The sequence below is a fragment of the Corapipo altera genome, unplaced genomic scaffold, assembly GCF_003945725.1.
Source record: "Corapipo altera isolate COAL_440 unplaced genomic scaffold, ASM394572v1 23b, whole genome shotgun sequence".
Lineage (NCBI taxonomy): Eukaryota > Metazoa > Chordata > Aves > Passeriformes > Pipridae > Corapipo > Corapipo altera.
Genome location: NW_020884885.1, coordinates 692,532 through 715,320, shown reverse-complemented (window position 1 = coordinate 715,320; position 22,789 = coordinate 692,532). Strand labels below are relative to the sequence as shown.

General features: G+C 40.3%; 1 protein-coding gene across 4 annotated transcripts in view; it reads left to right on the top strand.

Moving 5' to 3' along the window:
- Positions 1–339: 339 nt before the first annotated feature.
- The window catches only part of MEIS2 (Meis homeobox 2), a 171,663-nt gene continuing 149,213 nt past the window's right edge, over positions 340–22,789 (top strand). For 2 of the 4 annotated variants that reach the window (XM_027642223.1, XM_027642221.1), the window contains exons 1-8: positions 340–640; positions 1,073–1,105; positions 1,653–1,885; positions 3,462–3,603; positions 4,103–4,153; positions 4,945–4,995; positions 5,885–6,034; positions 16,100–16,214. In XM_027642223.1, coding sequence (XP_027498024.1) covers positions 1,097–1,105; positions 1,653–1,885; positions 3,462–3,603; positions 4,103–4,153; positions 4,945–4,995; positions 5,885–6,034; positions 16,100–16,214 — 751 coding nt within the window. In that variant the 5' untranslated portion in view covers positions 340–640; positions 1,073–1,096. The remainder of the gene's footprint in view (positions 641–1,072; positions 1,106–1,652; positions 1,886–3,461; positions 3,604–4,102; positions 4,154–4,944; positions 4,996–5,884; positions 6,035–16,099; positions 16,215–22,789) is intronic. The other 2 variants (XM_027642222.1, XM_027642220.1) reach the window with 1 other exon arrangement.

Below are 22,789 nucleotides of genomic sequence, written 5' to 3'. Positions count from 1 at the left end.
TCACAGTACTTAAAAAAAAAAAAAAAAACAAACCAAAAACAAAAAACAAAAACCAACAACCCTATAGCGATCCTAAAAGGCAAAACCCGACCACGGAGTTCCTGGAAGAAGAAACCGGGGTTAAAAAGATTCCTCCTCTCTTCTTCATCATCATCAACCATCATTCATTCACTACCTTGACATTCCCTGGCTTTGATTGACAGCTGGAGTGGCAAAAAGCCATGAGACACGACAGTTTGGTTACATGTGGGTTGCTGACGGGCCGATCGTAACCTTCAGTTTGGGGGCTTGACAATTTTTTTTTTTTTTTTTTTTTTTTTTTTTTTTTTTTTTGCGTAGAGAAAGAAAAAAGGAAAAAGAGAGACAGAAAAAGGAAAGAGAGAAAGAGACAGAAAAAAGAAGAAAACTCAGAAACTCATCGTGGTTCTTGACTGTTTTTTATATATTATTGTTGTTATTGTTGTTGTTGTTATTATTATTATTTACCCATATTGGAGAATAGGAGAAGCCTATAAGTGGGTTGCAAAAAAAAAAAAGAAAGGAATCTTCTTCACTCTAAATCACTTTCTTTGCTGGACTGGGATATTAAATATACGACACATCCAGGAGTTTATTGGAGCGCAGACTGATGGCGCAAAGGGTAGGTTTAAATCTCCAACACTTACCTATATATAAATCCTCTCTTAAGAGGGGCCTGTCCGATTTGCTCTCCTCTGTTGCTGCTGATGATGGCGGCCACTATTAAAAAATAGCAGCAAAAATTATTCACTGGCTTTTTGTGTGTGTGCATGAGTGTCTCTCTGTGTGTGTCTCTGCAATTGTTCCACGCTTTTTTCCTTTCTAGCTTTTCCCCCAGCAGAGCGATTTCCCTGCTTTCTGCCTGCTCAGTAGCACGGGTTTCACAGGGGAAAGCTTACTGCTGCTCCTGCTGCTGCCGCCGCTACTGCCACTGTCTAGCAAAGACTAAGAAATACATGTGTGTGTCTGCGTATATATGAATGTATATATATGTATACACATATAGCTGCTTTTTTTTTTTTTTTTTTTTTTTTTTGTCTCTGGCTTTGACAAGGACAAGGGGAATTGCTACTAAATAATGTTTCTGGTAACTTTCAGATTATTTCCCCCTTTATCTCCCCCCCCTCCCCATGCACCCTACCTTACCTCTCTCCTTCCTAGTGTTCATTTATTTACCTAGTTGCTTTTGATTCTGCTTGTTTATTAATTTTTTTTGTTGTTGTTCTTTCTCTCTAATGCAGAGTAACTCTAGTTTCTTTCCTCCGTTTCCTTCCTTTTCATTCCCGTTTCCTTGTTAGGGGTTCTCCTGCCCGTGCTGAAGAGGACCGTCTACCCACACACACGCAGGCAGGCATACACGCTTTCCCCCTTTACCTTTCCCCGCACCCCCACTCCTTCCTCAGCCTCTCCAGCCCCTTCTCCCGGTCCCAATTGATTTCATTTTGCGCATTTCTCTCTCTGTTGTGGCTGTTCTTGTTTTGTTTTGCTCTGTTTGTGTCTGTCCGGGTGCTTTACTCTCCTCTGACTTTTGTTGTTGTTGTTTGTTTGGTTTGTTTTTGTTTTTTTTTTTTTATTTTATTCCCCTCTCCTCCTCTTTCTTTTTCTTTCTCCTCTTCCGGCCCATTTTTTGACAGTACGATGAGCTGCCCCACTACGGCGGGATGGACGGAGTAGGGGTGCCGGCGTCTATGTACGGGGACCCCCACGCCCCCCGGCCGATTCCCCCGGTGCACCACCTCAACCATGGGCCGCCGCTCCACGCCGGACAGCACTACGGCGCCCACGCCCCGCACCCCAATGTCATGCCGGCCAGCATGGGCTCCGCTGTCAACGACGCCCTGAAGCGGGACAAGGATGCGATCTACGGGTAGGTGCCGCTGGGCCGCCCGGGCCCGGCTCCGCAGCGCTGCTGCCCGCGGAGCGGCCAGGGCAGAAGCGGGGCGGGCGGGCGGCAAGGGCTCCCGCGGGGCCGCGGCGGCAGCGGCAATCGGGCCCCGGAGTGGAGTGGGGCGGGAGGAGCCCCGGAGGGTCCAGCGGGAGGGCGGTGGCCGACCAGCAGCCCGCTCTGGTGGGAGACCTCCGCGGTGGCACTGCCGCTGCTGGCGATCTCGGGACGAGGGCGATCCCAGCCTGACTCTTAGCTGAGGTACCAGCACCCACGAGAAACGGGTGCTGGAATAACAGACCTCTCAGGGAGAGAGGCTAGGCTTGGGGGAGGTGGTGTTGCCTTGTCCTTCCATTTTTCTTTTTTATTTACTCGGGTTTTTTTCCTCTCCCCACCCCCTTTTTCTTACCCGTGGGGTTTTTTTTTGTCTTTCTTGGAAAGGCCACAGTTAGGAGTTAGAGACGGTTCTCACTGCTTTGAATTTTAGTTGGAGAAGTGTTGTTCTGGTGTTCTCCTCCATGCCACAATACCACTCTCCCAACTTTGTAAATAAAGAGCTATTCACAACGCAGAAGATAGTAAGAATGAAAGGGATTCGCTTCTTGCAAACAGCTCTTCCCTGAGATAGAAGACATAAATACATTGGGGGCAATGAAATGAGTTTTCTACTTAAGAAAAACCATGAGGAAAAGAGACACATACCCAGCAAAACTCAAGGCACCAGGGCATTGCTTGGAGGGAATGACACGAATTCCCTTCAATTCCTTTCGGAAAAAATACTAAATGATCCTCAAATGAGAGCTAGTAACATCTATGACAGAGTGTGGGGCCTTGATCAGACACCAAAGGGGAAAAGAAACAAACGCATGATTACTACTTAACACGCAGATAATTTTTTTTTTCTGACTACACCAACTATGGGAAAATATTTCACGAAGTGCTCCCTCCCTCCACCCCCTCCCCTGCTCACTTATCTGGACAGATGGTATTTTACTTGGGTGTGCTTCCTAAGCCAGGAAACTTCACCACATTTTTGCTAGCAGGCCCCTTGAAAAATAAAATTACGTATTAAGGAGTTTGCAGTTTGCCTAGCTGTGCTCTCGTTTTAGGTCATAGCTGGAGGGTAGGGATGGGATCTTCCACGTTTTGCGGTATGTTAAGCTGTGGCAAAAATTGTAAGCTTCCCAGCTGAGCTGCTGCTAAGCACATTCGGCGCCTTGTGCATTTGGAGGAGCGGTCACTTTTGTCCTAATCTGTGAGGACTGAACGGGGGATGCGGTTCGGGTATTGCAATTTCAAAAAAAAAACCGAAACAAACCAACCCAGCAACCCAACAGAAACCAATCCACTACAAACCTCATCATTTTTATTTCAAAATACTGTTCTCTCCTACTCTACCCAGAACATTACTGCTAGTCTATAGAGTGTGGCTGTGTCCGTGTGTCCATGTCTGTGTGTCCATGCACTAAAAAAAAAAAAAAATACTTGTTGATTAGAGTTCTTCTTTCCCCCTCTCCCTCCACCCCCTCCCTTCTCTTTGTGTGCCACTGCCCGGTAGGCACCCGTTGTTCCCCCTCTTAGCTCTGGTCTTTGAGAAGTGCGAGTTGGCGACCTGCACGCCCCGGGAGCCCGGCGTGGCCGGCGGGGACGTCTGCTCCTCCGACTCCTTCAACGAGGACATCGCCGTCTTCGCCAAACAGGTTCGGCACCTCTCCGCCCGCCCCCAACCCTCCCCAGCGCTCCCGCCGCCTCCTCAGCTCCTCGACCCACACGGACGGATGCTGGCAGGGGTAGCACCCCCTCCCCCCCGGCGCCCCCTCTCCTGCGGGGCGGGGGTGCGCGCTGGTGGCCCGGCTGGCCCTAATGCCCCCTCCGCCGGCAGTTCCTCCACGCTGCCAGGCTGGGACTCCCGGTCCTCGCCCTCCTGCATTAGTGATAGGGAAAGATAGCTGTGACCGAGTTTTGGAGGCAGAGGGAGCGGGAGGCAGGCAGGAGACCCAAACGAGAGGGCTCCCGTGTCACCGGCGGCCGGCTCGGCGCCTGGCCGGCAGCTTCTCTCCAAGCACGGTGACCCAGGGCGATCAGTCGGATTTTGGTAGCAGCCGGTTTTGTCACACGGGTTTTTCCCCCTTCGAGTGATCCGGTTACAGGGCTAAAAAGAGAAGCTGTAGTTCACGCCGCTTTTCCTTCTTCTTGCAGGTCCGCGCCGAAAAACCACTTTTTTCTTCAAATCCAGAGTTGGACAATTTGGTAAGGCCTGCTTCCCCTTCCACCCCACTACCCTCTCGTCCTTCCCGACCCCTCTGCCAGCTGCCGGCAAGCGCCCTCCGCCGCCCGGGGCCGGGGCCGATCGGTGCGGCGGGGCAGCGGCTGCCGGCCCAGGCACCCGGGCTGCGTGGGCAGGGGAGCGGGGCGCCGGCCGACCGGGGAGTTGCAGTCAAGGGGCTTCAAAGAGCTGCACTCTTAAAAAAGAGCCAGGACAAACTCTCGAGCCCTATGCATTGCAAAGCTGCGTTTGAAAGCCATGGGAAGCTAAAGTGAAGGAAATAACTTCTTAAGAAGAGAGAGATGGAGAATTCTAACGTAATTCTTTTGGTAATGTGAATGATTTCAATATTCAAAGTGCCTAAATCCGCTTGTAAAAAAGATGCTGAACTATTCACACACTCACCACCCTTTCTCCTGCGGGCCCGGGGGATGGAGGGGAGTGGGGGTGGGAGCGTGTGATTGACTTCTCTGCGGACCCTCAGGGATGAAGGCCGGGGTGCTGAGAAGGGAGCAAGGAGAAGAGGAAAAGGTTTTCTCCAAGATCGCGGTAATAAAGCGCTAATCACCGCTCCTGGAATAAATACGATAAAAATCAAGTGCTTAGGTTAAAGTTGATCAAAATTGTTGAAGCGTGACCAATGAGCTAAAATCCTGGATAATGACTGCGCGCCCTGACAATGCCCTTCTCCCCCTTGCCCATTTGGGCTCGCAGCTCTGCACAGCCCCCGTGCTCCTGTCTCCCACGTAACCTCTTGCTCAAAACTTTCTTGCAGATGATCCAAGCAATACAAGTATTAAGGTTTCATCTTTTGGAATTAGAAAAGGTAAGAACCACGGAGATGGGCACGGGGAATGCTATTCCCTCCCTATCGTCACCTCCCCCACCCCGCCCTTCCCTCCCGACTGGACTGACTTGTAAACATGGCCAGAGGAGAGAGGGGAAACGCAGTGTGACACTATAACCTGTACCATCAGAACATGTGACACCCGACAGGCATGCCCGGCCCAGCCCGGCTTTTTTTTTTTTTTTTTTTAATGTGTGTGTTTGTCTAATTTCAATATTTAATATGTTAAACCCCTTCCATCCTTATTACCCTTTCCCTCAGTAGATATTCTTTTCCTCACTCAGAAATAATACGTTTAACAAAAAGATACGAAATCACTCTCTCCCCTCTCCAGCTATGGCAAGCACATTAACCCCAAGCAAGCACTAAATGTTTGGAAGAGGCAGGGGCCCCTGCGCGGTGTGGGCAGGGGGCTGTGTCCTGGGATTAGAACGGTTCTAACCACAACCTCACCGAGTAGCTTCGTTTTACTGCTCCCGACCATTTAGACCTTTGTTTTTAGCCCCGGTTTAAACTAATCCCGTCCCAAATGACTAGTTGTACCTGTCCGGCTCGTGTATGCTCCAGAGGTACCGTCTGGGTCCAGCTCCCAGTGTTCTGATGTTATCATCAAATCTGATTTTATTCTGCACACCAGTCCAAGCCCACTATCTCTCTCTCTAACTTGTTGCTGCGACAAGTCTCTAGAGAATAATATGTGCCACAACAATTTCTCTATTGTTTCCTCGCCTTCAACTATTGTCCCCCTTAATTAGAGTTACTTGTGGAGTAGAACAGAGGGTTGTCCTTGCCACTAAAAAAAAAAAAAAAAAGTTGCAATATGATAGTTTACCATTATTGATACTATTATTCTTGTTATTCTTTTCAGGTTCATGAATTGTGTGATAACTTCTGCCATCGGTACATTAGTTGTTTGAAAGGAAAAATGCCAATAGATCTCGTTATTGATGAAAGGGATGGCAGCTCCAAATCAGACCACGAAGAACTCTCAGGATCTTCCACAAATTTAGCCGATCATGTAAGTCCTTCTGTTTTCTTTATGGCATTTTTTGAGACTTTAACCTGCTTAGAGGATCTATTCCCAATTTCCTTGCTTTGCTGCTGTTGTTTATTAGTATTATTACTACTTTAACCTCTTGCAAGCTCGGATCCCATCTTCACACTTTCTTCCCTCTTGCTTTGTAAAGTTATAGAAATTCAAAAGGTTCCTTCGGTTTCCATCTGTAAAGCATCGAGTTTGGAATGGTTTGTAAAGTTTCCTGGTCTGGGCTGCTTGGAGAGCTAGCAAATTGTCTGTTTGATGTGGGGATAGGTGCTTTCTCCTCTTCTTTGCCAACTTTGTAATCAATGCATCAACGTAAGGAAACTGAGACAAGAAAGTTAGGGAGAAAGTTTGCTGATTTGCTCCCCCCTCCCCTCTTGTGGGGATGACAAGTGATGAGAATTATTGGCAATACCACACTGCATTAAAAAAAAAAAAAAGGGGGTTAGCACATTAGAGTTTCCAATGCTTTTGCTTTAGAGCAACTTATTGTCAGAATATGGACTTACTGCCAAATGCCTGAAGCATCTTCATAATAAAAGACAGTAACCTTGATGAAGCAATTATTAACAATGTATTACAGAAAGCTGGAGAGATTGATGATTGAGTAACCATAGGTTAGCGGTTGATTTTAACACTTTAGGAGTTGGTGGATTAGTGTAATGTGTGTAGGACTAAATGTTGGTGTGCGTGGTGAGGAGAATGCCTTTGTTTTTCCGGGTTTTGGAGCGGCTCTTGTGATCCTTCAAAAGATGTAGATGCAAAGAGACTTCGGGATGTGAACGGAAAGATTGCAGCTGGTACCGCAGAAAAGGGAAGGAATAGCTCTGGTTAAAAAGAGTGGGTGTGAACTCCAGTTTATTTATAGGAATGCATCCCTGGGGGGTAAAGGGGTTTACACAGTTTTAGATTCAATTGAACTCCTAATCTAAATGATATAGTCTAATATTTTAGTGGTTGAAATATTAATTTAACACCCTGTGTGAAGTTAACCATGCTTTCTGCACAGGCGCCTGCCTTTATTTCCCAGTGTGTTAAGAGGAGTAGCTGCAAGCCCAGGGAGAATGAGCTTTCTAGGAGCTTTTGTTTCCTTTGAAAACATGTTGTTTGTGTGCGTATCTGATAATTACATTAGACCTGGACTGAAGCTGAATTGGGAGATAAAATAATAATAAAATCTTCTAATGTCCCTCTTCTGGCACGACTTAGTTATGGGAAATATTTTGGGACCCAAGCCTTAGCTTTCATTTTCTCATTTGTATTCCGTAAACATTGCAGGACAAGGTTTGTGCTATGTTTTACATTTCAAATCTATTATTTTGAGAGAAAAAGGTATGCAGAGCTTCCTGAAAGTTTCTCTGCTTATCAGCTATCTCACATGTAGATAATAAACTCCTTGAATCATGACACAATTTCAAAAATATTTGTATCATGGTATTTTACAACCCTAAATTAGTGGGCATAGGTATCCTGGGAGAATACTAGAAAAGAAATTGAAATGAGTGGCATGCTGAAAGATAGTGATTCATTGTGTAAAATTTAGAGAAACAGAAAAAAACTAACATGTTTCTCCAGTACAGTTTCTTTACAAGCCTGTGTTTCAAGTGGAAGTGTAGAAATGGAGCATGCTTATGTTTATATTGAAGAGATTAGATAAACTAGCTTGTTTAGGGTTCTGGCAGATGGCAAATGCTCAAGCCAATTTGCAGTGCTCCATTATAATATTTAAATTCACACACAATGATAGGACAGAGGTGGAGGGGGTTAGCATTTTGATAATTTGGTAACTATTATCATCCCTAAGAAGAATCTGTGGCCCCAAAAACAAAAACTAAAATAAATATGACAACCCATTTATCTTGCACCCGTTAGGGTTTACCACTTCATTGGGTATTATAATTTAAAGCCTTTTATTTCCTGGAGATTTGAGCTATAACATTTTTACTTTAGCCCCCTGCTATTTGTTTTGAAAGGAAGCAATAATTTGTGCAACCAGAACACCAACTGGGAAATGAAGAGCTGTATCACATAGTTACATTTTATTCATGCGTTTTGGGAAATGTGTCTCCTTATTGGATTTTTTTTTTTTTTTGTATATTAGCTTGTTTTCCTGACAAAACTTTAACACTTTTTTATAGCTTAGTCAAACTACCATGTTTTATATTTGCACTGTACAAGGTTCCAGCAGGAAGAAATCCACCTTTACTCATAGAGAAGGAAAAGCTTAAAAAAATGGCTAATATAATCATACAAGTCTATTTAAAAATGAGCTATCGTTTCTGAACATCTACCTGGAAATGTAACAGTTCAAGCATGCAAATTTGTCCAATTTGACTCTCCAGGTTTATTTTTTTCATTTGCCTTGATATGCATATTTAATATACAGCCTCAGGCTAGATCTCATTTGGTGAAAGTTGGTGCAGGGGAGATGATGAGCCACTTCAGAAGGACAGAGACAGCGTGCTGTTTCCTCTGTTTTATGTATTGGCCCGCTATTCTGATCCAGGGTCTTCCCCTCATGGTTTTATTTGCACATGAAATACTAGGAGCATTTCAACTGATTGGCTATGAATAATGATAGCCCAAAAGAAGTGTAGGTTAATTTGTTGTGTGCCAAGGTTTCTCTTGAGGAGGTGACAGTTTGTGACAGCTGTTTGACACCCCAAAAATCCATACCCCTCTATTCTTGTTAAGTGGTGTAAAGCTACCCTCTGTGTGTTTAACATGAATGTGAGAGGTAGTAGTGGTGACAGTGGCAGTGCTGAACTAGGAACTAAGACAGCTCTCAGCTTTATTGGTTTGCTAGACATGAAAACCTGAAAAAGGGAAAGTAACAGAAACAATTGTAGGATTAACCAATATTTATTACCATATTACCTTATTACCATATTACCTTATTACCATAAGACTTTAAATGAGGTACTCAAATAGTGCATGCTTCTCCTTTCAAAATCCACTGCTCTACTATTTATATCACCTAATTGGAAACCAAGACCAAAATCAACAAAGGAATGAACTCTTCGGAGATATTCCTGTGCTGGAAAAAGGAGACAGCTGTAAGTGATTTTGCTGTACATGTTTGGTAATAAGTGTGTTTATCGAATTTTATTTTAGTGTGCTATTAACCGTTATATAATATAGTTAGTGCAAAGGGTCCAGGGACTTGGTAGATCAAACAGAGCAGTGCTGGCCACAAGAAGATGAAACTTTTGTTACTACTGTGCTGTGTTTAGCAAATATAACAGCCCACAATTAGTGTTTGAAATTTTAACACCCTCAGTTTTTTTTATTGCTCTGAAGTATTAGCTGTAGATGGGAAGAAGGTAATTACAGCTACGCTCTGGCTGAACCAGATCAGCTAGGGGAGAAAAAAAAAACCCTATAAGAAAAGAGGAAAGAAACCTTTGCAGCTGCAGTTCAAGTTGAGTTTCCCAGCATAGACAATTTATTATTGTTTAACATAAACATTCTGGGCCTTATCCTGCATTCTGCCTAAATATCTATTCAGCCTAAAATATCTGTTGGGATTGCTGAAAGATCCTTTTTTCTCTTTTCAAGTTATTCAAATCTGAAAAATATAATGCTTGTAAAATTTGAAGATTTTTAAACTTTTTTGAACATATGATAATGTTGTGTACTTTAATTACATTTCTTTTGCATTTTGCTTCACCTGATGCCACAATTCTTCCTTTAGCACAAAATTATTTGCAATTCTCCCATAGAAATTTATGGCTCTCCTTCCACTGGCTTTCGTGGGAACCAGATCAGGGCCTCAGTCATTTTAATATTTGTTTATGTGTTCTAGTCAATTTGCAACTCAGAGGTAATAATATACAGATCATAATTTATAAAATTTAATTAAAAATGGATACAAATATCCATACATCTCTTTTATAAAAAAAGACTGTTGACAGATTAGAAATCCAATGTCTTAACTGCAGAAGAGAAATATTAGTCTGAATATTAAAGCTTTCAGCTCTCAAATGAAGAGATACCTCGATTCTGTACTTTTGGACATCCAGACAATTTACATTTCTTTAATATTTCTTCTCAAAGAGTAGTCTGTGCAAATTCCTGACATCTTCAGATAAGAAAAAATAAAAACAGAGTAATACGTATCTGTTACAGTTATATAATTAAATCTTTAGGTAAGATTTCACTGAGTAACAAAACTGAGTAATTGAGAGCCTGATGCTACAGCCTCCAGGTACACCATACGTTTATGGACTTCAGTGGGAGTTTTGAGAAACGCAGAATCAGACCCTAAAGGTGCTCTTTCTGTCTGTAGTGTGTCAGAAAGAAAACTAAATAGCCAACTGCAACAATAATAGGGTAAATTTCTTAAGTGGCTTAAGACATTGGATATTGTGGTAGGCCCTGTGCTTTCTGAAGGGGCAAGAGCATCAGGAACTTTCCAAGACTGGAGATATTGTGCATTTCCTCTTTTTGAAGGGCCAAGGTATGCTTCAGTCAACGGCTGAAGTCTCAAATTTGAGTCTGCAGGTCAAATTTTATTATTGTAATTTTAAACTGTGTTCTCACAAACTGGACCAGTAATGTATTGCACGATCTATTTGATGATCGTGTTCCCTCTTTGGTTTGAGTTGTCTATCTGTCTAGATGAAGTGTAGCCACACAGAATGACATAGAAGTACAATTAAAAAAACCAAGAAACTTTTGATTTTTTAAGTCTCGGTTCCTTACTAGCAGGGGGATTATATGTACAATTTCAGTCTTAATTAGAAAATACAAAGCATATAGCTTTTCAGAATGCTGCCACATTCTAGGATGGTCAAAAATTCCTCCTGACTCTTTCCTTAATGCAAAATCAAGGACAAGAATTGAAACTTTTATATATATACACAAATATCCGATAGATTCCAATGCCTTGTGTTTTGTTTAAATTGTGTTATTCTGGTACAAAAAAAAGCAATCATATTGAGTATGTATCTGTAGAATAATATACCTTAGTAATACCAGGGGTAGTCTTTTTAGAAAACATACATGTTGTGTCAAATTAGAGTTTCTGATGGCTCATTTGCATATTGAAAGTTTCTTTACACAGTAAGTTTATTATTAATGCACTCCACATGGTGTGCATGTCTCTAAGACACCATCCTGAACTTTTTACTCACAAAATATAGATAAACACAGATGCACACACAGAAACACATGTGCATGTATTGGTTACCATGTCCTGCATAGTCTATCATATTTTTGTATACGGTGGTACCTAGACACAGATTTTTGGGATTATCAGTCATATCAGTCATTCCACTGTGTTTACAGGTGTTACTTGTAATAACAAGGTGAGCGGGATTTGGCTTGTATTTGGGGATAATAATGCCATCCTTGTCAAGTAGTTCAGTTCAGTTTTGCATTTGCAAAATTAATTTACCAGACCTTTGAGCCCAACCACCTTTAAGCTCTATAGCCACTGTAGTTTCTTTTATGAAAGTACGTTGTGTTTTATTTATTCCTTCAAGATAATGATTTTGTCCATTTCATCTGATAAAATTATATCGAGGCCTGATCCTGTCACAGTTGCATACTTAAAACTTCAGTTAATGTCTGTGAGCCAAATCCTGCTCAGCTTACTCACATGGGTATCACCTGGCCTGGTTGATTTTACTTCCCAGTTATAAATAAGAAGCAGATTCCTTATGGTAAATTGAGTCTTTAATATCCCCATAAAAAGCAGTATAAGATCAAAATCAACTCTAGCAGGATTACATATACTCACAAAAAATTAGCCGGACTTCACCCAGTGGAAATCTTGGGCATACAAAGTAAGAATTGTGATTTATCAGAAGATGTTCCCATATCAAATTTCTCTGTTACAACACCTCTGTTCAAGAAATCCTGTAGCAGTTAAAAATTCCTGCAGTTTCCCAAAGATTTTCAACATCAACAAAAGTGTAATGTGTCAGATAGGCTTTGTATGCCAGAAGACTCTTGTCCTTTCTGTTGTTCTTTTCTAGATTTAGCAAAATTCAATGGTGGTGCTAAATCTTTTTTTTTTTTTAACTTTCAAGGGAAAAAAACACTGGTAAAATTGTGTTTTCTAGGGAAGGCTGTGTGTGTAAATGAGAAACAGTGGATAGCAGTGGAGTGATCTCCTGTGGCCCTGCTAGTACAAGCTTTCCCCATATTGTCTCCTGCTTTTATATTAATTACAACTTGCATTATCAGCTGCGAGTGTGTAGCCCAGCAAATAGAAAATACTTTCCCTGGAGACATAGCTTCTTGTATCTATTTTCCATCTCCTTCTATTGTGCTCTACTCGGTATTCACTGCTTTTCTCCTAGTAACACTGCTCTTTAACACAATTAGGTAAGAGCAAGAGGAGTACCATATTTGACTCCCAATTATTAAAACTACTGGGAATAGATACAAGTGCGCTGTTCACTTTCTGTGGTATCTGGCATTAGTTTAGGTCATATGTGTGTGAAATCTTTATAGTATGCACACATATACAAAATAGGCAACTGCATTTTGGCAGACATCATCCACACTCTTCAATGTGTTTCTGCAAAGTATATTACTAAACTTGCAAGAAGAAACAAGAAGCCACGCTAGCAGTTTGTGTAATTTATCTGAAGTTATCTGTTAGATTTATTTTTTCCTTCTATTTTTTCCCCACCCAGTGTGATGACTTAATATAAATTTCATTGAAACTAACAGAAAAATTGGAACTAACATCAGCAGGCTTTAGGCCAGGATCTCTTTAGGTACCAAAACTGTACTGATAAAGTGCTTCCAGTGAAGCAAATTTTAGATGTGTCATTTGGTCCTGGTTTTGGTTTTTTTCGTGAAGACATGCATAAAACAACTACTTATGATTAGTCATTCGGCCAAGAATTTTTTCATGAGGGATGCAAGGTTGGAAACAGTCTAGGGGAGAAAAAGAAAAGTTCACTGGCATGTAACAATGACCTTAGTCCAAAGCAAAAGAATGCTGCCTTTTTATGAGTGTGTAAACTCCACCCCTAGAATTATTTGTAATTTTTTATAATATTAAAGCCTAGCTATTTCCCTTCCCTTCAAATTCCTCCAATATTCTACTGTCACATCTAGTAAATATCTTATATTTTCTATCCTTCAACAAAATTCTGCCAAATTGCTTCCTCAAGAAAACTGTGTCACAAGAAATACATTTAATTCCCAATCAATACAGTCAGTCTTTCTAAAACAGGATCTGAAAACTGGGGTCAAGAACAACTCAGCCTGGTAGAGACAGCAAGTGTTTTCAGCTGTCTGGGAAGTCTCCTTCAGTTATGGTTTTGAAACAGAAAGTCTGATCTAGTTTTTGAAATATTGTGTGATAGGTTTTGATGACATTTGCCTTAAAACATAGCTGAACTGTTATCAGTCAATTATTGTAATTTTCATATATGTGATAAGGAGCTCCAACAGCAGTTAATGTAAGAAAGCCTGCAGTACACAAAATTAGCATAACTCACGGTGTTCCCTGAAAAGTTTAGCCTAGGTGAACATGTTGCAATTATTACCTTTTCTAAAAAAAGGTTCCAGCATGATGCTGTTGGAGGGCTTAACTCATGCTATGCTATTGTTTCTTTCCTTTTTCATGTATTTCTTCTAGCTCTTTATCTGATTACCATCCGGCAAACAGCTGACGCTAAGAGGCTGCAGAGGGCTGAAGAGCTCCTGTCTGCTGTTTGCCTTCAGCTTGAAGCTATTTGAGTGGCTTCCTAACTCAGAGATAAAAAGAGAAGCTCATAGGCAGAACTGTGTTTTAATCCAAGCTGTAAAGAAACTTGCTCAGTTTTTGCATTTTATTTCCATCTGAACTTTTCACTAACCTTATTTTCAACTTTTTTGTTCTTTCTAATAACGTCTGGGCTGCTTCAGCTTTCAAGACTTCTCATCTTTCTGTGTTTCTCTCCACCTGACTCTGTAAAATGATGGTAAAATGTGGCAGTTGGTTTGTTGGTTTGGTTTGGTTTTTCTTATTTTTTTCATGAAATTGTGGGGGATTACAGTATTAATAGTGATTTCTGACACTTAATACAATAACCTTGATGAATATGAAATCTTATTGTTTGGTGGCTTTTTTTTTTGTGTTGTAATTCTGTGTGAGGAAAAGTAGATCAGTCTTCTAGGTTTTGGAGGGGGTGGTAATTTTGTGCCATAAGTGCTGTTGTGCTGACAGGTTATGCAAATTTCAGACCCTGACCTGTCTTCTGATTTTACTCCTATCTTCCTGCCATGGAACCCTGTACGTGGGTGCATGTGTGTGTCTGTCTTTGTAAGGTGAAGGTGATTTGGATCCTTCTTACCCTTTGGTCACATGAGACTTTTCTGGGAACCTTTTGAAGTTATGGGCTCTTTCCTTTGTCTCTGCTGTGATCCGGGTCAGATCCGTCAGATTAATGTTACTGGGTATTGTAGCAAGTCGTTATTTGGCAGTTCTATTCTGCATTGCTATAGAGCATGTGGTACTAATCAGTGCTAGGAGATTACTTTGAGATGTTTCAGTATAGATTCTGGGACTTGGTCCCAATCGCTCTTACACTGTATTTTACAATGGGTAAATCAGTTGATTTTGTTGAAATTATTCCTACTACGCATTGGGGTAGATAAGGTCAGGATCAGTCCTGCTCAAAAAATTTATCCAAACCCGTCATCTGCTGTCTTCAGGTTCTCCTCATGCTTTAATAGTAGGGTATTATTTCACAATGTAGATTTAAAGCACAATCAAAGCTTTCTTTTTTTTTATTTTTTGAGGGGGGACTTATTGTTTGTTTCATTGTTGAATTATTATAACGCGCTCGATTAAAGTTGTCGCATACAGGTGACAAGTAACACAGGTCTTGCCCCTAGTCTGATCTGTTTCATGTGTTCTTGCTCTCCTTCTCTGCCAGAGGAAATTCCATCTCTTGCCTGCCTTCATGTGGTGCTGATAAAGCTCTTCCTGTACAGTAGAATTCCTGTTTTCCTTTAAGCAACAGCAGGGTATTGGGAATGATCAGGAAAGGGGAGGAGGACAGGAGGAGAATACACTCAACAAAGTAGCACTAAACTGTAACATTAACTTTTCCTCACTTATCCTCTTAAATAGCAGTTCCTCTCTTCGGGAAAGACAATACCCAATAAATTAGATAGTGTACTCGAATTATATGACTAAAGTACAGTAGTTGAGGTCTTACTTAGCCAAGTTTTGCAAACTTTGTATGTCTGTCTTCTGTGTTCCCTTTTGTAGTGTTTTATGCATGGTAATGTAGAAAGAATTACATAAAAATCACTATACATGTTATTTTATATAATCACCTGGTGGCTATTTTTGACAATTCTTGTAAGCGAACTGTTAGAAAGATAATTCTAGAAAGTCTTTTGAAATGTGTCATATCAAGGTGGTGATGGGGGGTGGGGGATGAGGAAACATCTTTCCCAGTATATAACGTCTTTCAGGGAAAGCTTGCTTTTTCCCCTCACAACTTTGAATCTGTTGAAAGTTTTTCCAGTGTTTAAATGTGTGACAGAGAGGGTAGGGAGTGAGGACATACTCCTCTCCCATGCATGTTTTCTTGTACTTCTTGAAACAGTTTCCCTCCTCTTCTCCCCTCACTGCTCTAGTCAGTCTATAAAAACAAAGTGTAAGAAGACAGTTTGCATACCAACAATTTTGATCCTAATGAGAATAGCTAGTATCATAAACTGTGCAGGTCGATGCTCTCTCCTCCCACTACCCTGTAGAGCTCATTAAGAAACTTAATTTTTTTTCACTCCTGATATATTCTTCTGCAGTACTACTCAAACAATTAAATCCAGACAACTCTTTGGAAAGCTTAAAAAAGAAAAAAAAATCCGTCCTGTGCTTAAACAAGTAAATCTTTGTATCTCCTCTGCTTGTCTTTGCTGAAGAATTATTACACTGTGCAAACAGTATTGGTGTTTGGCACATTTGACAAATGCTAATGTGTATACTTCCCCCCCTCCCTTCTCCTGGTTTTCTTTCTATTCTTCATTTGCTGTTGGAATGGGAACCGTGGAAAAAATTCCTTGGCACTCTGACACCAGAATCCTTCATCTTGGAGAGACCATGATGATGCAACCTCAACGCACTCAGCAGGCACACCAGGGCCCTCCAGCGGGGGCCACGCTTCCCAGAGTGGAGACAACAGCAGCGAGCAAGGTAAAAGGTCAAACTTTTTCCCTCCGCAAAGTAGGCATGACTAAAATAACTCCAGTTTTTTTCATTATATCAGTACATCTGCCTTAGAGTAAACATGGAGTGGCAGACTTGCAGTATAATCAGCTGTGACTTAGGGAGACGGTATTTCCTTTTCTTAACCCACTTAGCTGCATTTTATTATTATTTCAAAGTGAAATATCTAATCTTCAAACAAGCTTTGTAATAACAATTGATTAGTTCTGCCAATTCCTTTACAAATTTGGTTATCTACAGTTTATTTTTGTGTGGTGTAAGTAAATATAATGACAGACATACTCTCCAGTTGCGGTGCAGTTGTTTGAGTTGGGTAATAGAGTTTAACGTGTAGTTTTAGCCAGGAAAGATATGAAGTTATGAAGCTGCTAAATTATATAAAGTAGAAGAAAAACCTGAATTGGACAGAAAAATGTTTCTTGCAATGTTTGCTTGTACGGACTTGTTTCTTCTTCTGAAAATCTGGATTTGAATGATAAACAGAGATGCACCTGAGCTGCAAAATCTCTGATATATCTATACAGTGAAACCTTCTCAAGGGTTCAGTAAGTTTGATTATTATTTCAGAATTTTTTGTTTTATTTCCTACTGCACCTTATGTGTGGTCATCTGTACCCATGCTGACTGAGCGTCAAAGGCTGTCATTTTGTTACGATAGTGTTTTACACTACTCGTTAGAAGAATAAGTGACTCCAGAAGGTGTAAGAATCAAGCCTCCAGTGCTAAAAGTTGGGTAATGATGGCCTGCTGTCACTCTTGGATCTTGACTTAGAGTTGTGGTTTTTTTCCTTTTTTTTTAAGACCAAAGTTTAAGGTGGACTCCATGCCTGTTTTTCTTTGTAAACATGGTAAGCTTCTACTAGTGAGAGAGATATTACCTTTGTAAGGTCTTATGATATGGTCCCACCACAAGATGTTTATTGTGCACCTGCAGTATTTTGCCTCTGTGTTTTCACCCACATGCTCAGCAGAGCCAGCTACAGGGCTGACATCCAACAAGCCATGCGGGATCCCAAAACTGTAGAGAGGAGAAACCTTCAGGGCTAGAGCTGCCTTGATAGGTCTCATGCTGTGGACCACTTCTCACCATGATATTTGCCTCGCTTAGGTGGCAGAGCAGATATGTGTTTGCATGTCTGTCACGTGGCCCACTGCTTGGCACAGAGCTAGATTCCCTTGTCTGTCTTATGATCTGATGTTGTACCCGTTGTAATTCTAGAAACTTGCAAAGTTTTTTTCTGGTAGAGTGGTTTGGTTTTGTCTCCTATTTGTAAGAATTGTTTATACATTTGTAATCTTATAGCTGATAGAAAGCAGTCATGGCGCAGGGTGTGATCCAACTCCAACATGAGTCACAAGGACTTTTTTCTATGAGGTTAGATTGCAGTTGTACAAGACCTAGCGTGAACCATTACAGATTCAGCAGCTAATGATGAAAGGGAGAGCTTGACTGCTAAACAGCATATTGGTGTTTATTAGCTGGCCACAGCTAATAAATAATAGCTATTTATGTCTATTAGCTGTCCATAGGCTTTACTGCTGATCAAATGTTTACATGGTATATTGTGGTTAAGATGCTTGGTGTAGCAGATGATCATTTGCATACTTAAAAATTATTCCTTTGAGTGGCCTGCCGCAACATCTTCATTACATCCAAAGGTATGAAATTTCCGCAGAACTGTATCTTCACTGTGCCTCAGGAACCCCTTAGAAATCAGAAAAGTTCCTTCGTTGAGCCATATAAAGAAATCCCTTGTATCAATATCCAGGGATCTTGCATTTCACTAGTCTCTGATCCCTTGTCATGTAACTCGTGGTGCTTGGGAAATATTGATAAGCATTAGAAAAAGCAGTTGACGACGACTACACCAACTTCCCATTGGAAACTGAGTTTTCTGCTAGTATATATGACTTTAACAAACCTGTTAGTCTCATTTCTGCAGAAGGGGAACAACCACCGAAAGGCCAAATCAGTCACTAGTGCTGCCCAGTCTATCACGGTAAAACATCTCTAGTATGCTTCCCCTTAAAAGGCTCAGTTGGGCCTTTTAAAGGAAAGCAGACGTCCAGTGGTAAATCACTCTTCCACTCAGCTGCTGGCAACTAAAAGATGATTCTACCAGCAAAATTCCCATTGGAGATGGCTCTGGGTTGCTCTCCCTCTCTCAATCCTGGAAAAGACTAAAGAGAGGGAGATACGTCTTGAATTTTCATTATGCTTCCTTGAGAGGGGCAGGGTTTACCTTATAATTTGTGAATTGGTAATGAGTTGGTCTCAAGATGAATAGATGCCCTCTTGAACTATTCTGGTGCAGTTATTTGGGTAAACTTGGTTTCTCTGCAGTTTTGTCAAGAGCATCCACAAATGCTGCTTCAAGCTGCACTTGCTCCAAAGGATTTCTTGGAAATGGGAGCTCATTAGAGAGTCTTGTGTTACATTAGTAAATTACAGCCTTCTGCATTAAGACCTGGTGGCAGCAGAGATTGATTCATATTAGATTCAGTTCTGGCTTTTGAGAGAACTCTTTCCAGGGGTCTCTGCTTTTGCCTTAAGTCTATGATGTGAAGCTTGTGATTTTTTTCTCTTTTAATATTATTATTTTATTTTATTTCAGGAAAGTGGGGGGGAAGATGGAAAGGACTTGGGTTGAGTGATGACTGTCTTTTGCAGACTTTCTCTGCATGAGGTAGATCTATTTATTGCTTGGAAGAATCTATCCATAATTTTTAAAGTTTGAACTAAATAAAGAATGTTTAGTCATTTTGTCTGTTTATGAGGACAGTCTCTCCATGACAGTGCATGGCTGCTCTTTGGCGTCAAAAGGGTTAATATGGTCCATGTTTGGTATTATTAGAAACATGCTGGTATTGAAAGAGTTAAAGAAAGGGCCTTCAGGCAGTAAATGTTGAAAGATTATCCTAATTTTATTAGTGGTAAGTGTCTATGTTGTTCTTAACATGTCACCTCACTTGTTCAACAGAAAACTAAGCTATACAACATACTGATCATCTGGCAAACCAAAGTAGTAGCAATCTGTAATCCAACAAGCATTTTCTGACTTTATCCCAGTTCAAATTCACAAATGCAAATCAATTCTGTGTAATACTATTTTAGAGATTAGAAGTTATGTATTAGGTCTGATCAACTTTCCCCCTGCTCTAGAAAGAGAAAGAGTTAAATATATCCAATAATAAAAATAAAACACTCTAAACATCTTACAAAAAGGAGAAGCTGATTTAATGGTCTAATGAGGCCATCTTCCAGAGACTTGTTTTGTGTAGGGCTTGCTTTGACCTTTTGCTTTGCTCAGGAGCCCAACGCTTCATTTTTCACATTCTTGCAATTACGTTAACGCTTCAAGCATTTCTGACTCCAAGTCAGCTAGCAACACCAGGCATAACTCAACACTGTGAGTTTTTCTCCTCTCTGTAGATTCATTAACAGGTCACCGGGGTCCCAACTGAAATTTAAAACTGACTGGTTCTGTTGGGTTAGCTGAGTTATAGCAAAGGAGATGGCAGGAAAGGGGGTGAGAGAAGGGGAGAGGAGAGAGAAGACCCTGGTTTTGGCCAGGGAATATATGTGTAAAAACTCTAAGTGGAAGATTAAAAGGTGTGTGTAGCTTTATCATCCACCCTTTTCTTTGGAGAGGAAAAAACACATCTGAAAGTCTTCTGGGGTATTATGTTTTCTTTATTCTTTGCGAAACAAAGTGAAAACAGCCCCTGCCTTTACATAAAAGGCTAAATGACTTCTAGAATTTGGCATCAGTTTATACCACAGTGACGGATGTGATGCTTCCAGTCTTTAATTCCTGTTTAATTTCTTTATGGATATTGCAAATAATGAATATGACAGATTATGCATGAAAAGTGAGAAATAAATCTTTTTAAGGTTTAAAAACATGTGGTCTATAGGAAAACACCAGGGAATAATTTCAGTTTCATATTTTATGATACCAGGATTGTATACCTGCTTTGTCTTATTCATAGTTCAGTCACTCAAAGGGCCTGATCCAGCCAAGTTGGAGGCTGTTTTCCTTCAGAACCTTTCAGGAAGGCCAGCATCTTTTTAGGATTAGATTTGGGTGACAAACTTGATCATAAGTGAGAGGCCAGAGACAAGAAACTTCTCATAGGTTATAGGGTAGTAAAAATATAAAGGAGTATCGTATCCACTTTGCTTTACCCATGTGAGTGAGTAGCTCATTGATATGTGGGTTTTTTGGCTTAGTGGCTTTTTTTGTTGGGACTACTTGTGCTGAATGATCTGGCCCTTTATAAATAATATCTGAGGCTACTCTCTAGGGCAAATCTCAAAGTAATTTTGAAGCACTTATGTGCAAGTTTGATGTTTGTCTCACAAATCTACCCACAATAGCCTTCTTTGGCAAAGATTCCTAATCTGATTCAGGGCAAAGTCAACTAAAATACTAGCTGAAATGACACATTGATCACAGGTTAACTCTCTGGATTGATGCTTGTTGGAAAAATTAGGTAGTATATTTCTTATTCACCGTATACAATCTTGTAATAACTATAGTATTAAATCAAATTTGTTTACAAAACTAACTGACAAAGCCCAAAGCCCAAATACTATTCTAGCATTGGAAACTCTACTAGAACTACATCAATCTTTGAACCAAACTCCAGTTGTCAGAAAAAGGAGAGAAATAGGCTGATGTTAGTAATAATTAAAAAATAACATATTCATGCAAAGTCTTTGGAAACTAATCCAAAAGCTAATGCTACAGCTTCTTTTTCTTAGTCCTGTAAATATGGTAAGCCTGCTGAAGCTAGTATGCATATTCATCATAATATTCAGAACATAATTTTCCTTTGTATTTTTGCTTATAAAGGTATAGGGTATGGTTTTATTGGAAGAGAGCAGTCTTCTATAAGAAAGAAAATTCCTCATAGAAAGGCTCAAACATCCAGACTGTGAAAAATCAAACTTCCTATTAAATAATGCTTCACTGGAGTTGCATTATTTCAGAAGGCACAGCCCTCATAAAGGTGAACTGTATGAAGTATGAAAAACTCTTAAAGAACAATGACTTTTTTCAGCTGAGGAAGATACAGGAAGCAAGTAGCCCTAATTAATTCATCTTTTCCTTTCAAGTTTGAGAGGCCCGTTCTTGTGTTGATATGTATGAGTAATTCCCATTAATGGTGGTGGGAGTTACGCATGTGCATTGACAGAAGAATAGACCCCTCAGTGTTCAAAGCACATGAAATTTACATTTTTTCCATTGCTGTAATTGAGATGTTGACAAATTGGAGAATATTGATGAGCCTTTGTTTTAAGTATTTCTTGCCAAGTTTGCTTTATTTTTTCATGGTTTGAACAATGGTGTGGGTTCAGCAGCAATGAATAATAAGGGTAGAGAAAAGATAACTTTTATTTCAATATTTTGATGTGCCTGTATGAAATAAATTCTTAGGCAAATGGAATATGTTGTTTTAATCATTAGCTATGCATGAAAGAAAAATTGATGTTGACATCTTTGCTGTAAAATCGTTGTAATGGGGCCTTCCTTACAATTCATTTTTGTAAAATTCATTTTGTACATTTTGCAGCAATTGAACAATCCTTGCACTGTGAATAGGCAGAATTCCCAGAAATACTGAGACAGTTGGCCCAGTAACTGCTGAGCTCACATAGCACACCACATGCACATTAACCATGATGATGCCAGAACCAGCTTAGCTAAATATAGTCATATTTTAGTATCATCCATCCTTTCTTTCTGTCTCTTGTATAAACAAATATATCTTTTTGCAGTTTTTGTTTGATTGTTGGAGTCGGCAAACATTTATGTCCCTACCCACTTTTCAATAAGTAACATTAAAATTTCATAGGGAATCTTCACTTCACTATACAGTTTTCTAATAATCAGGCTGGTAGTAGCTGCAGATTCCTCACCTTTTATTAAATTAAAGCTAAGAGTGCACGTGTGGTGTTTAAAATATTATACTTGTATTTGTTTGTAGTTAAGTTTCTTACCTCACTCTTACTTTTGAATCCACGTAGGCTTGTATGTTTAGATGTAAATAAAAATCTATATACACATTAGAAAATATTTACTTCCATATTTGTAGTAAGTTGTGCTGGAGTTTCAAATGCAGCCTAGTAAAACTCTGTCATAGGAATGTTTTCAGAGTGCCAGTAATCTCTTTAAAATAACCCTAAATACAATATGACAGATGCCATCTGGAATAATCTTTTGCTAGTTGCTTTCAACTTTTATTTTTTCCTACAGCTAAGTTCATGTAAAACTGGTCACTTACTGTCATCGTAAACGTAGTGAACTCTTTCCTCCACTTTTGTATATGAATGTTTGGAGAAAATAACTACATAATTTTACCTAAGAGATTGTTACTGTTGAGAGGTTTGCCTCTGTCTTCATCTTTCTGGTTTTTTTAAATATGTGTATATTTGAATATATATATTTATTTATGTGTTTGTATTTCAAAATGGAAAAGGTAAGATTCCCCCGTAGGACATTCTTTCCATCTCAGATTCTACTCAGCCCAATCCA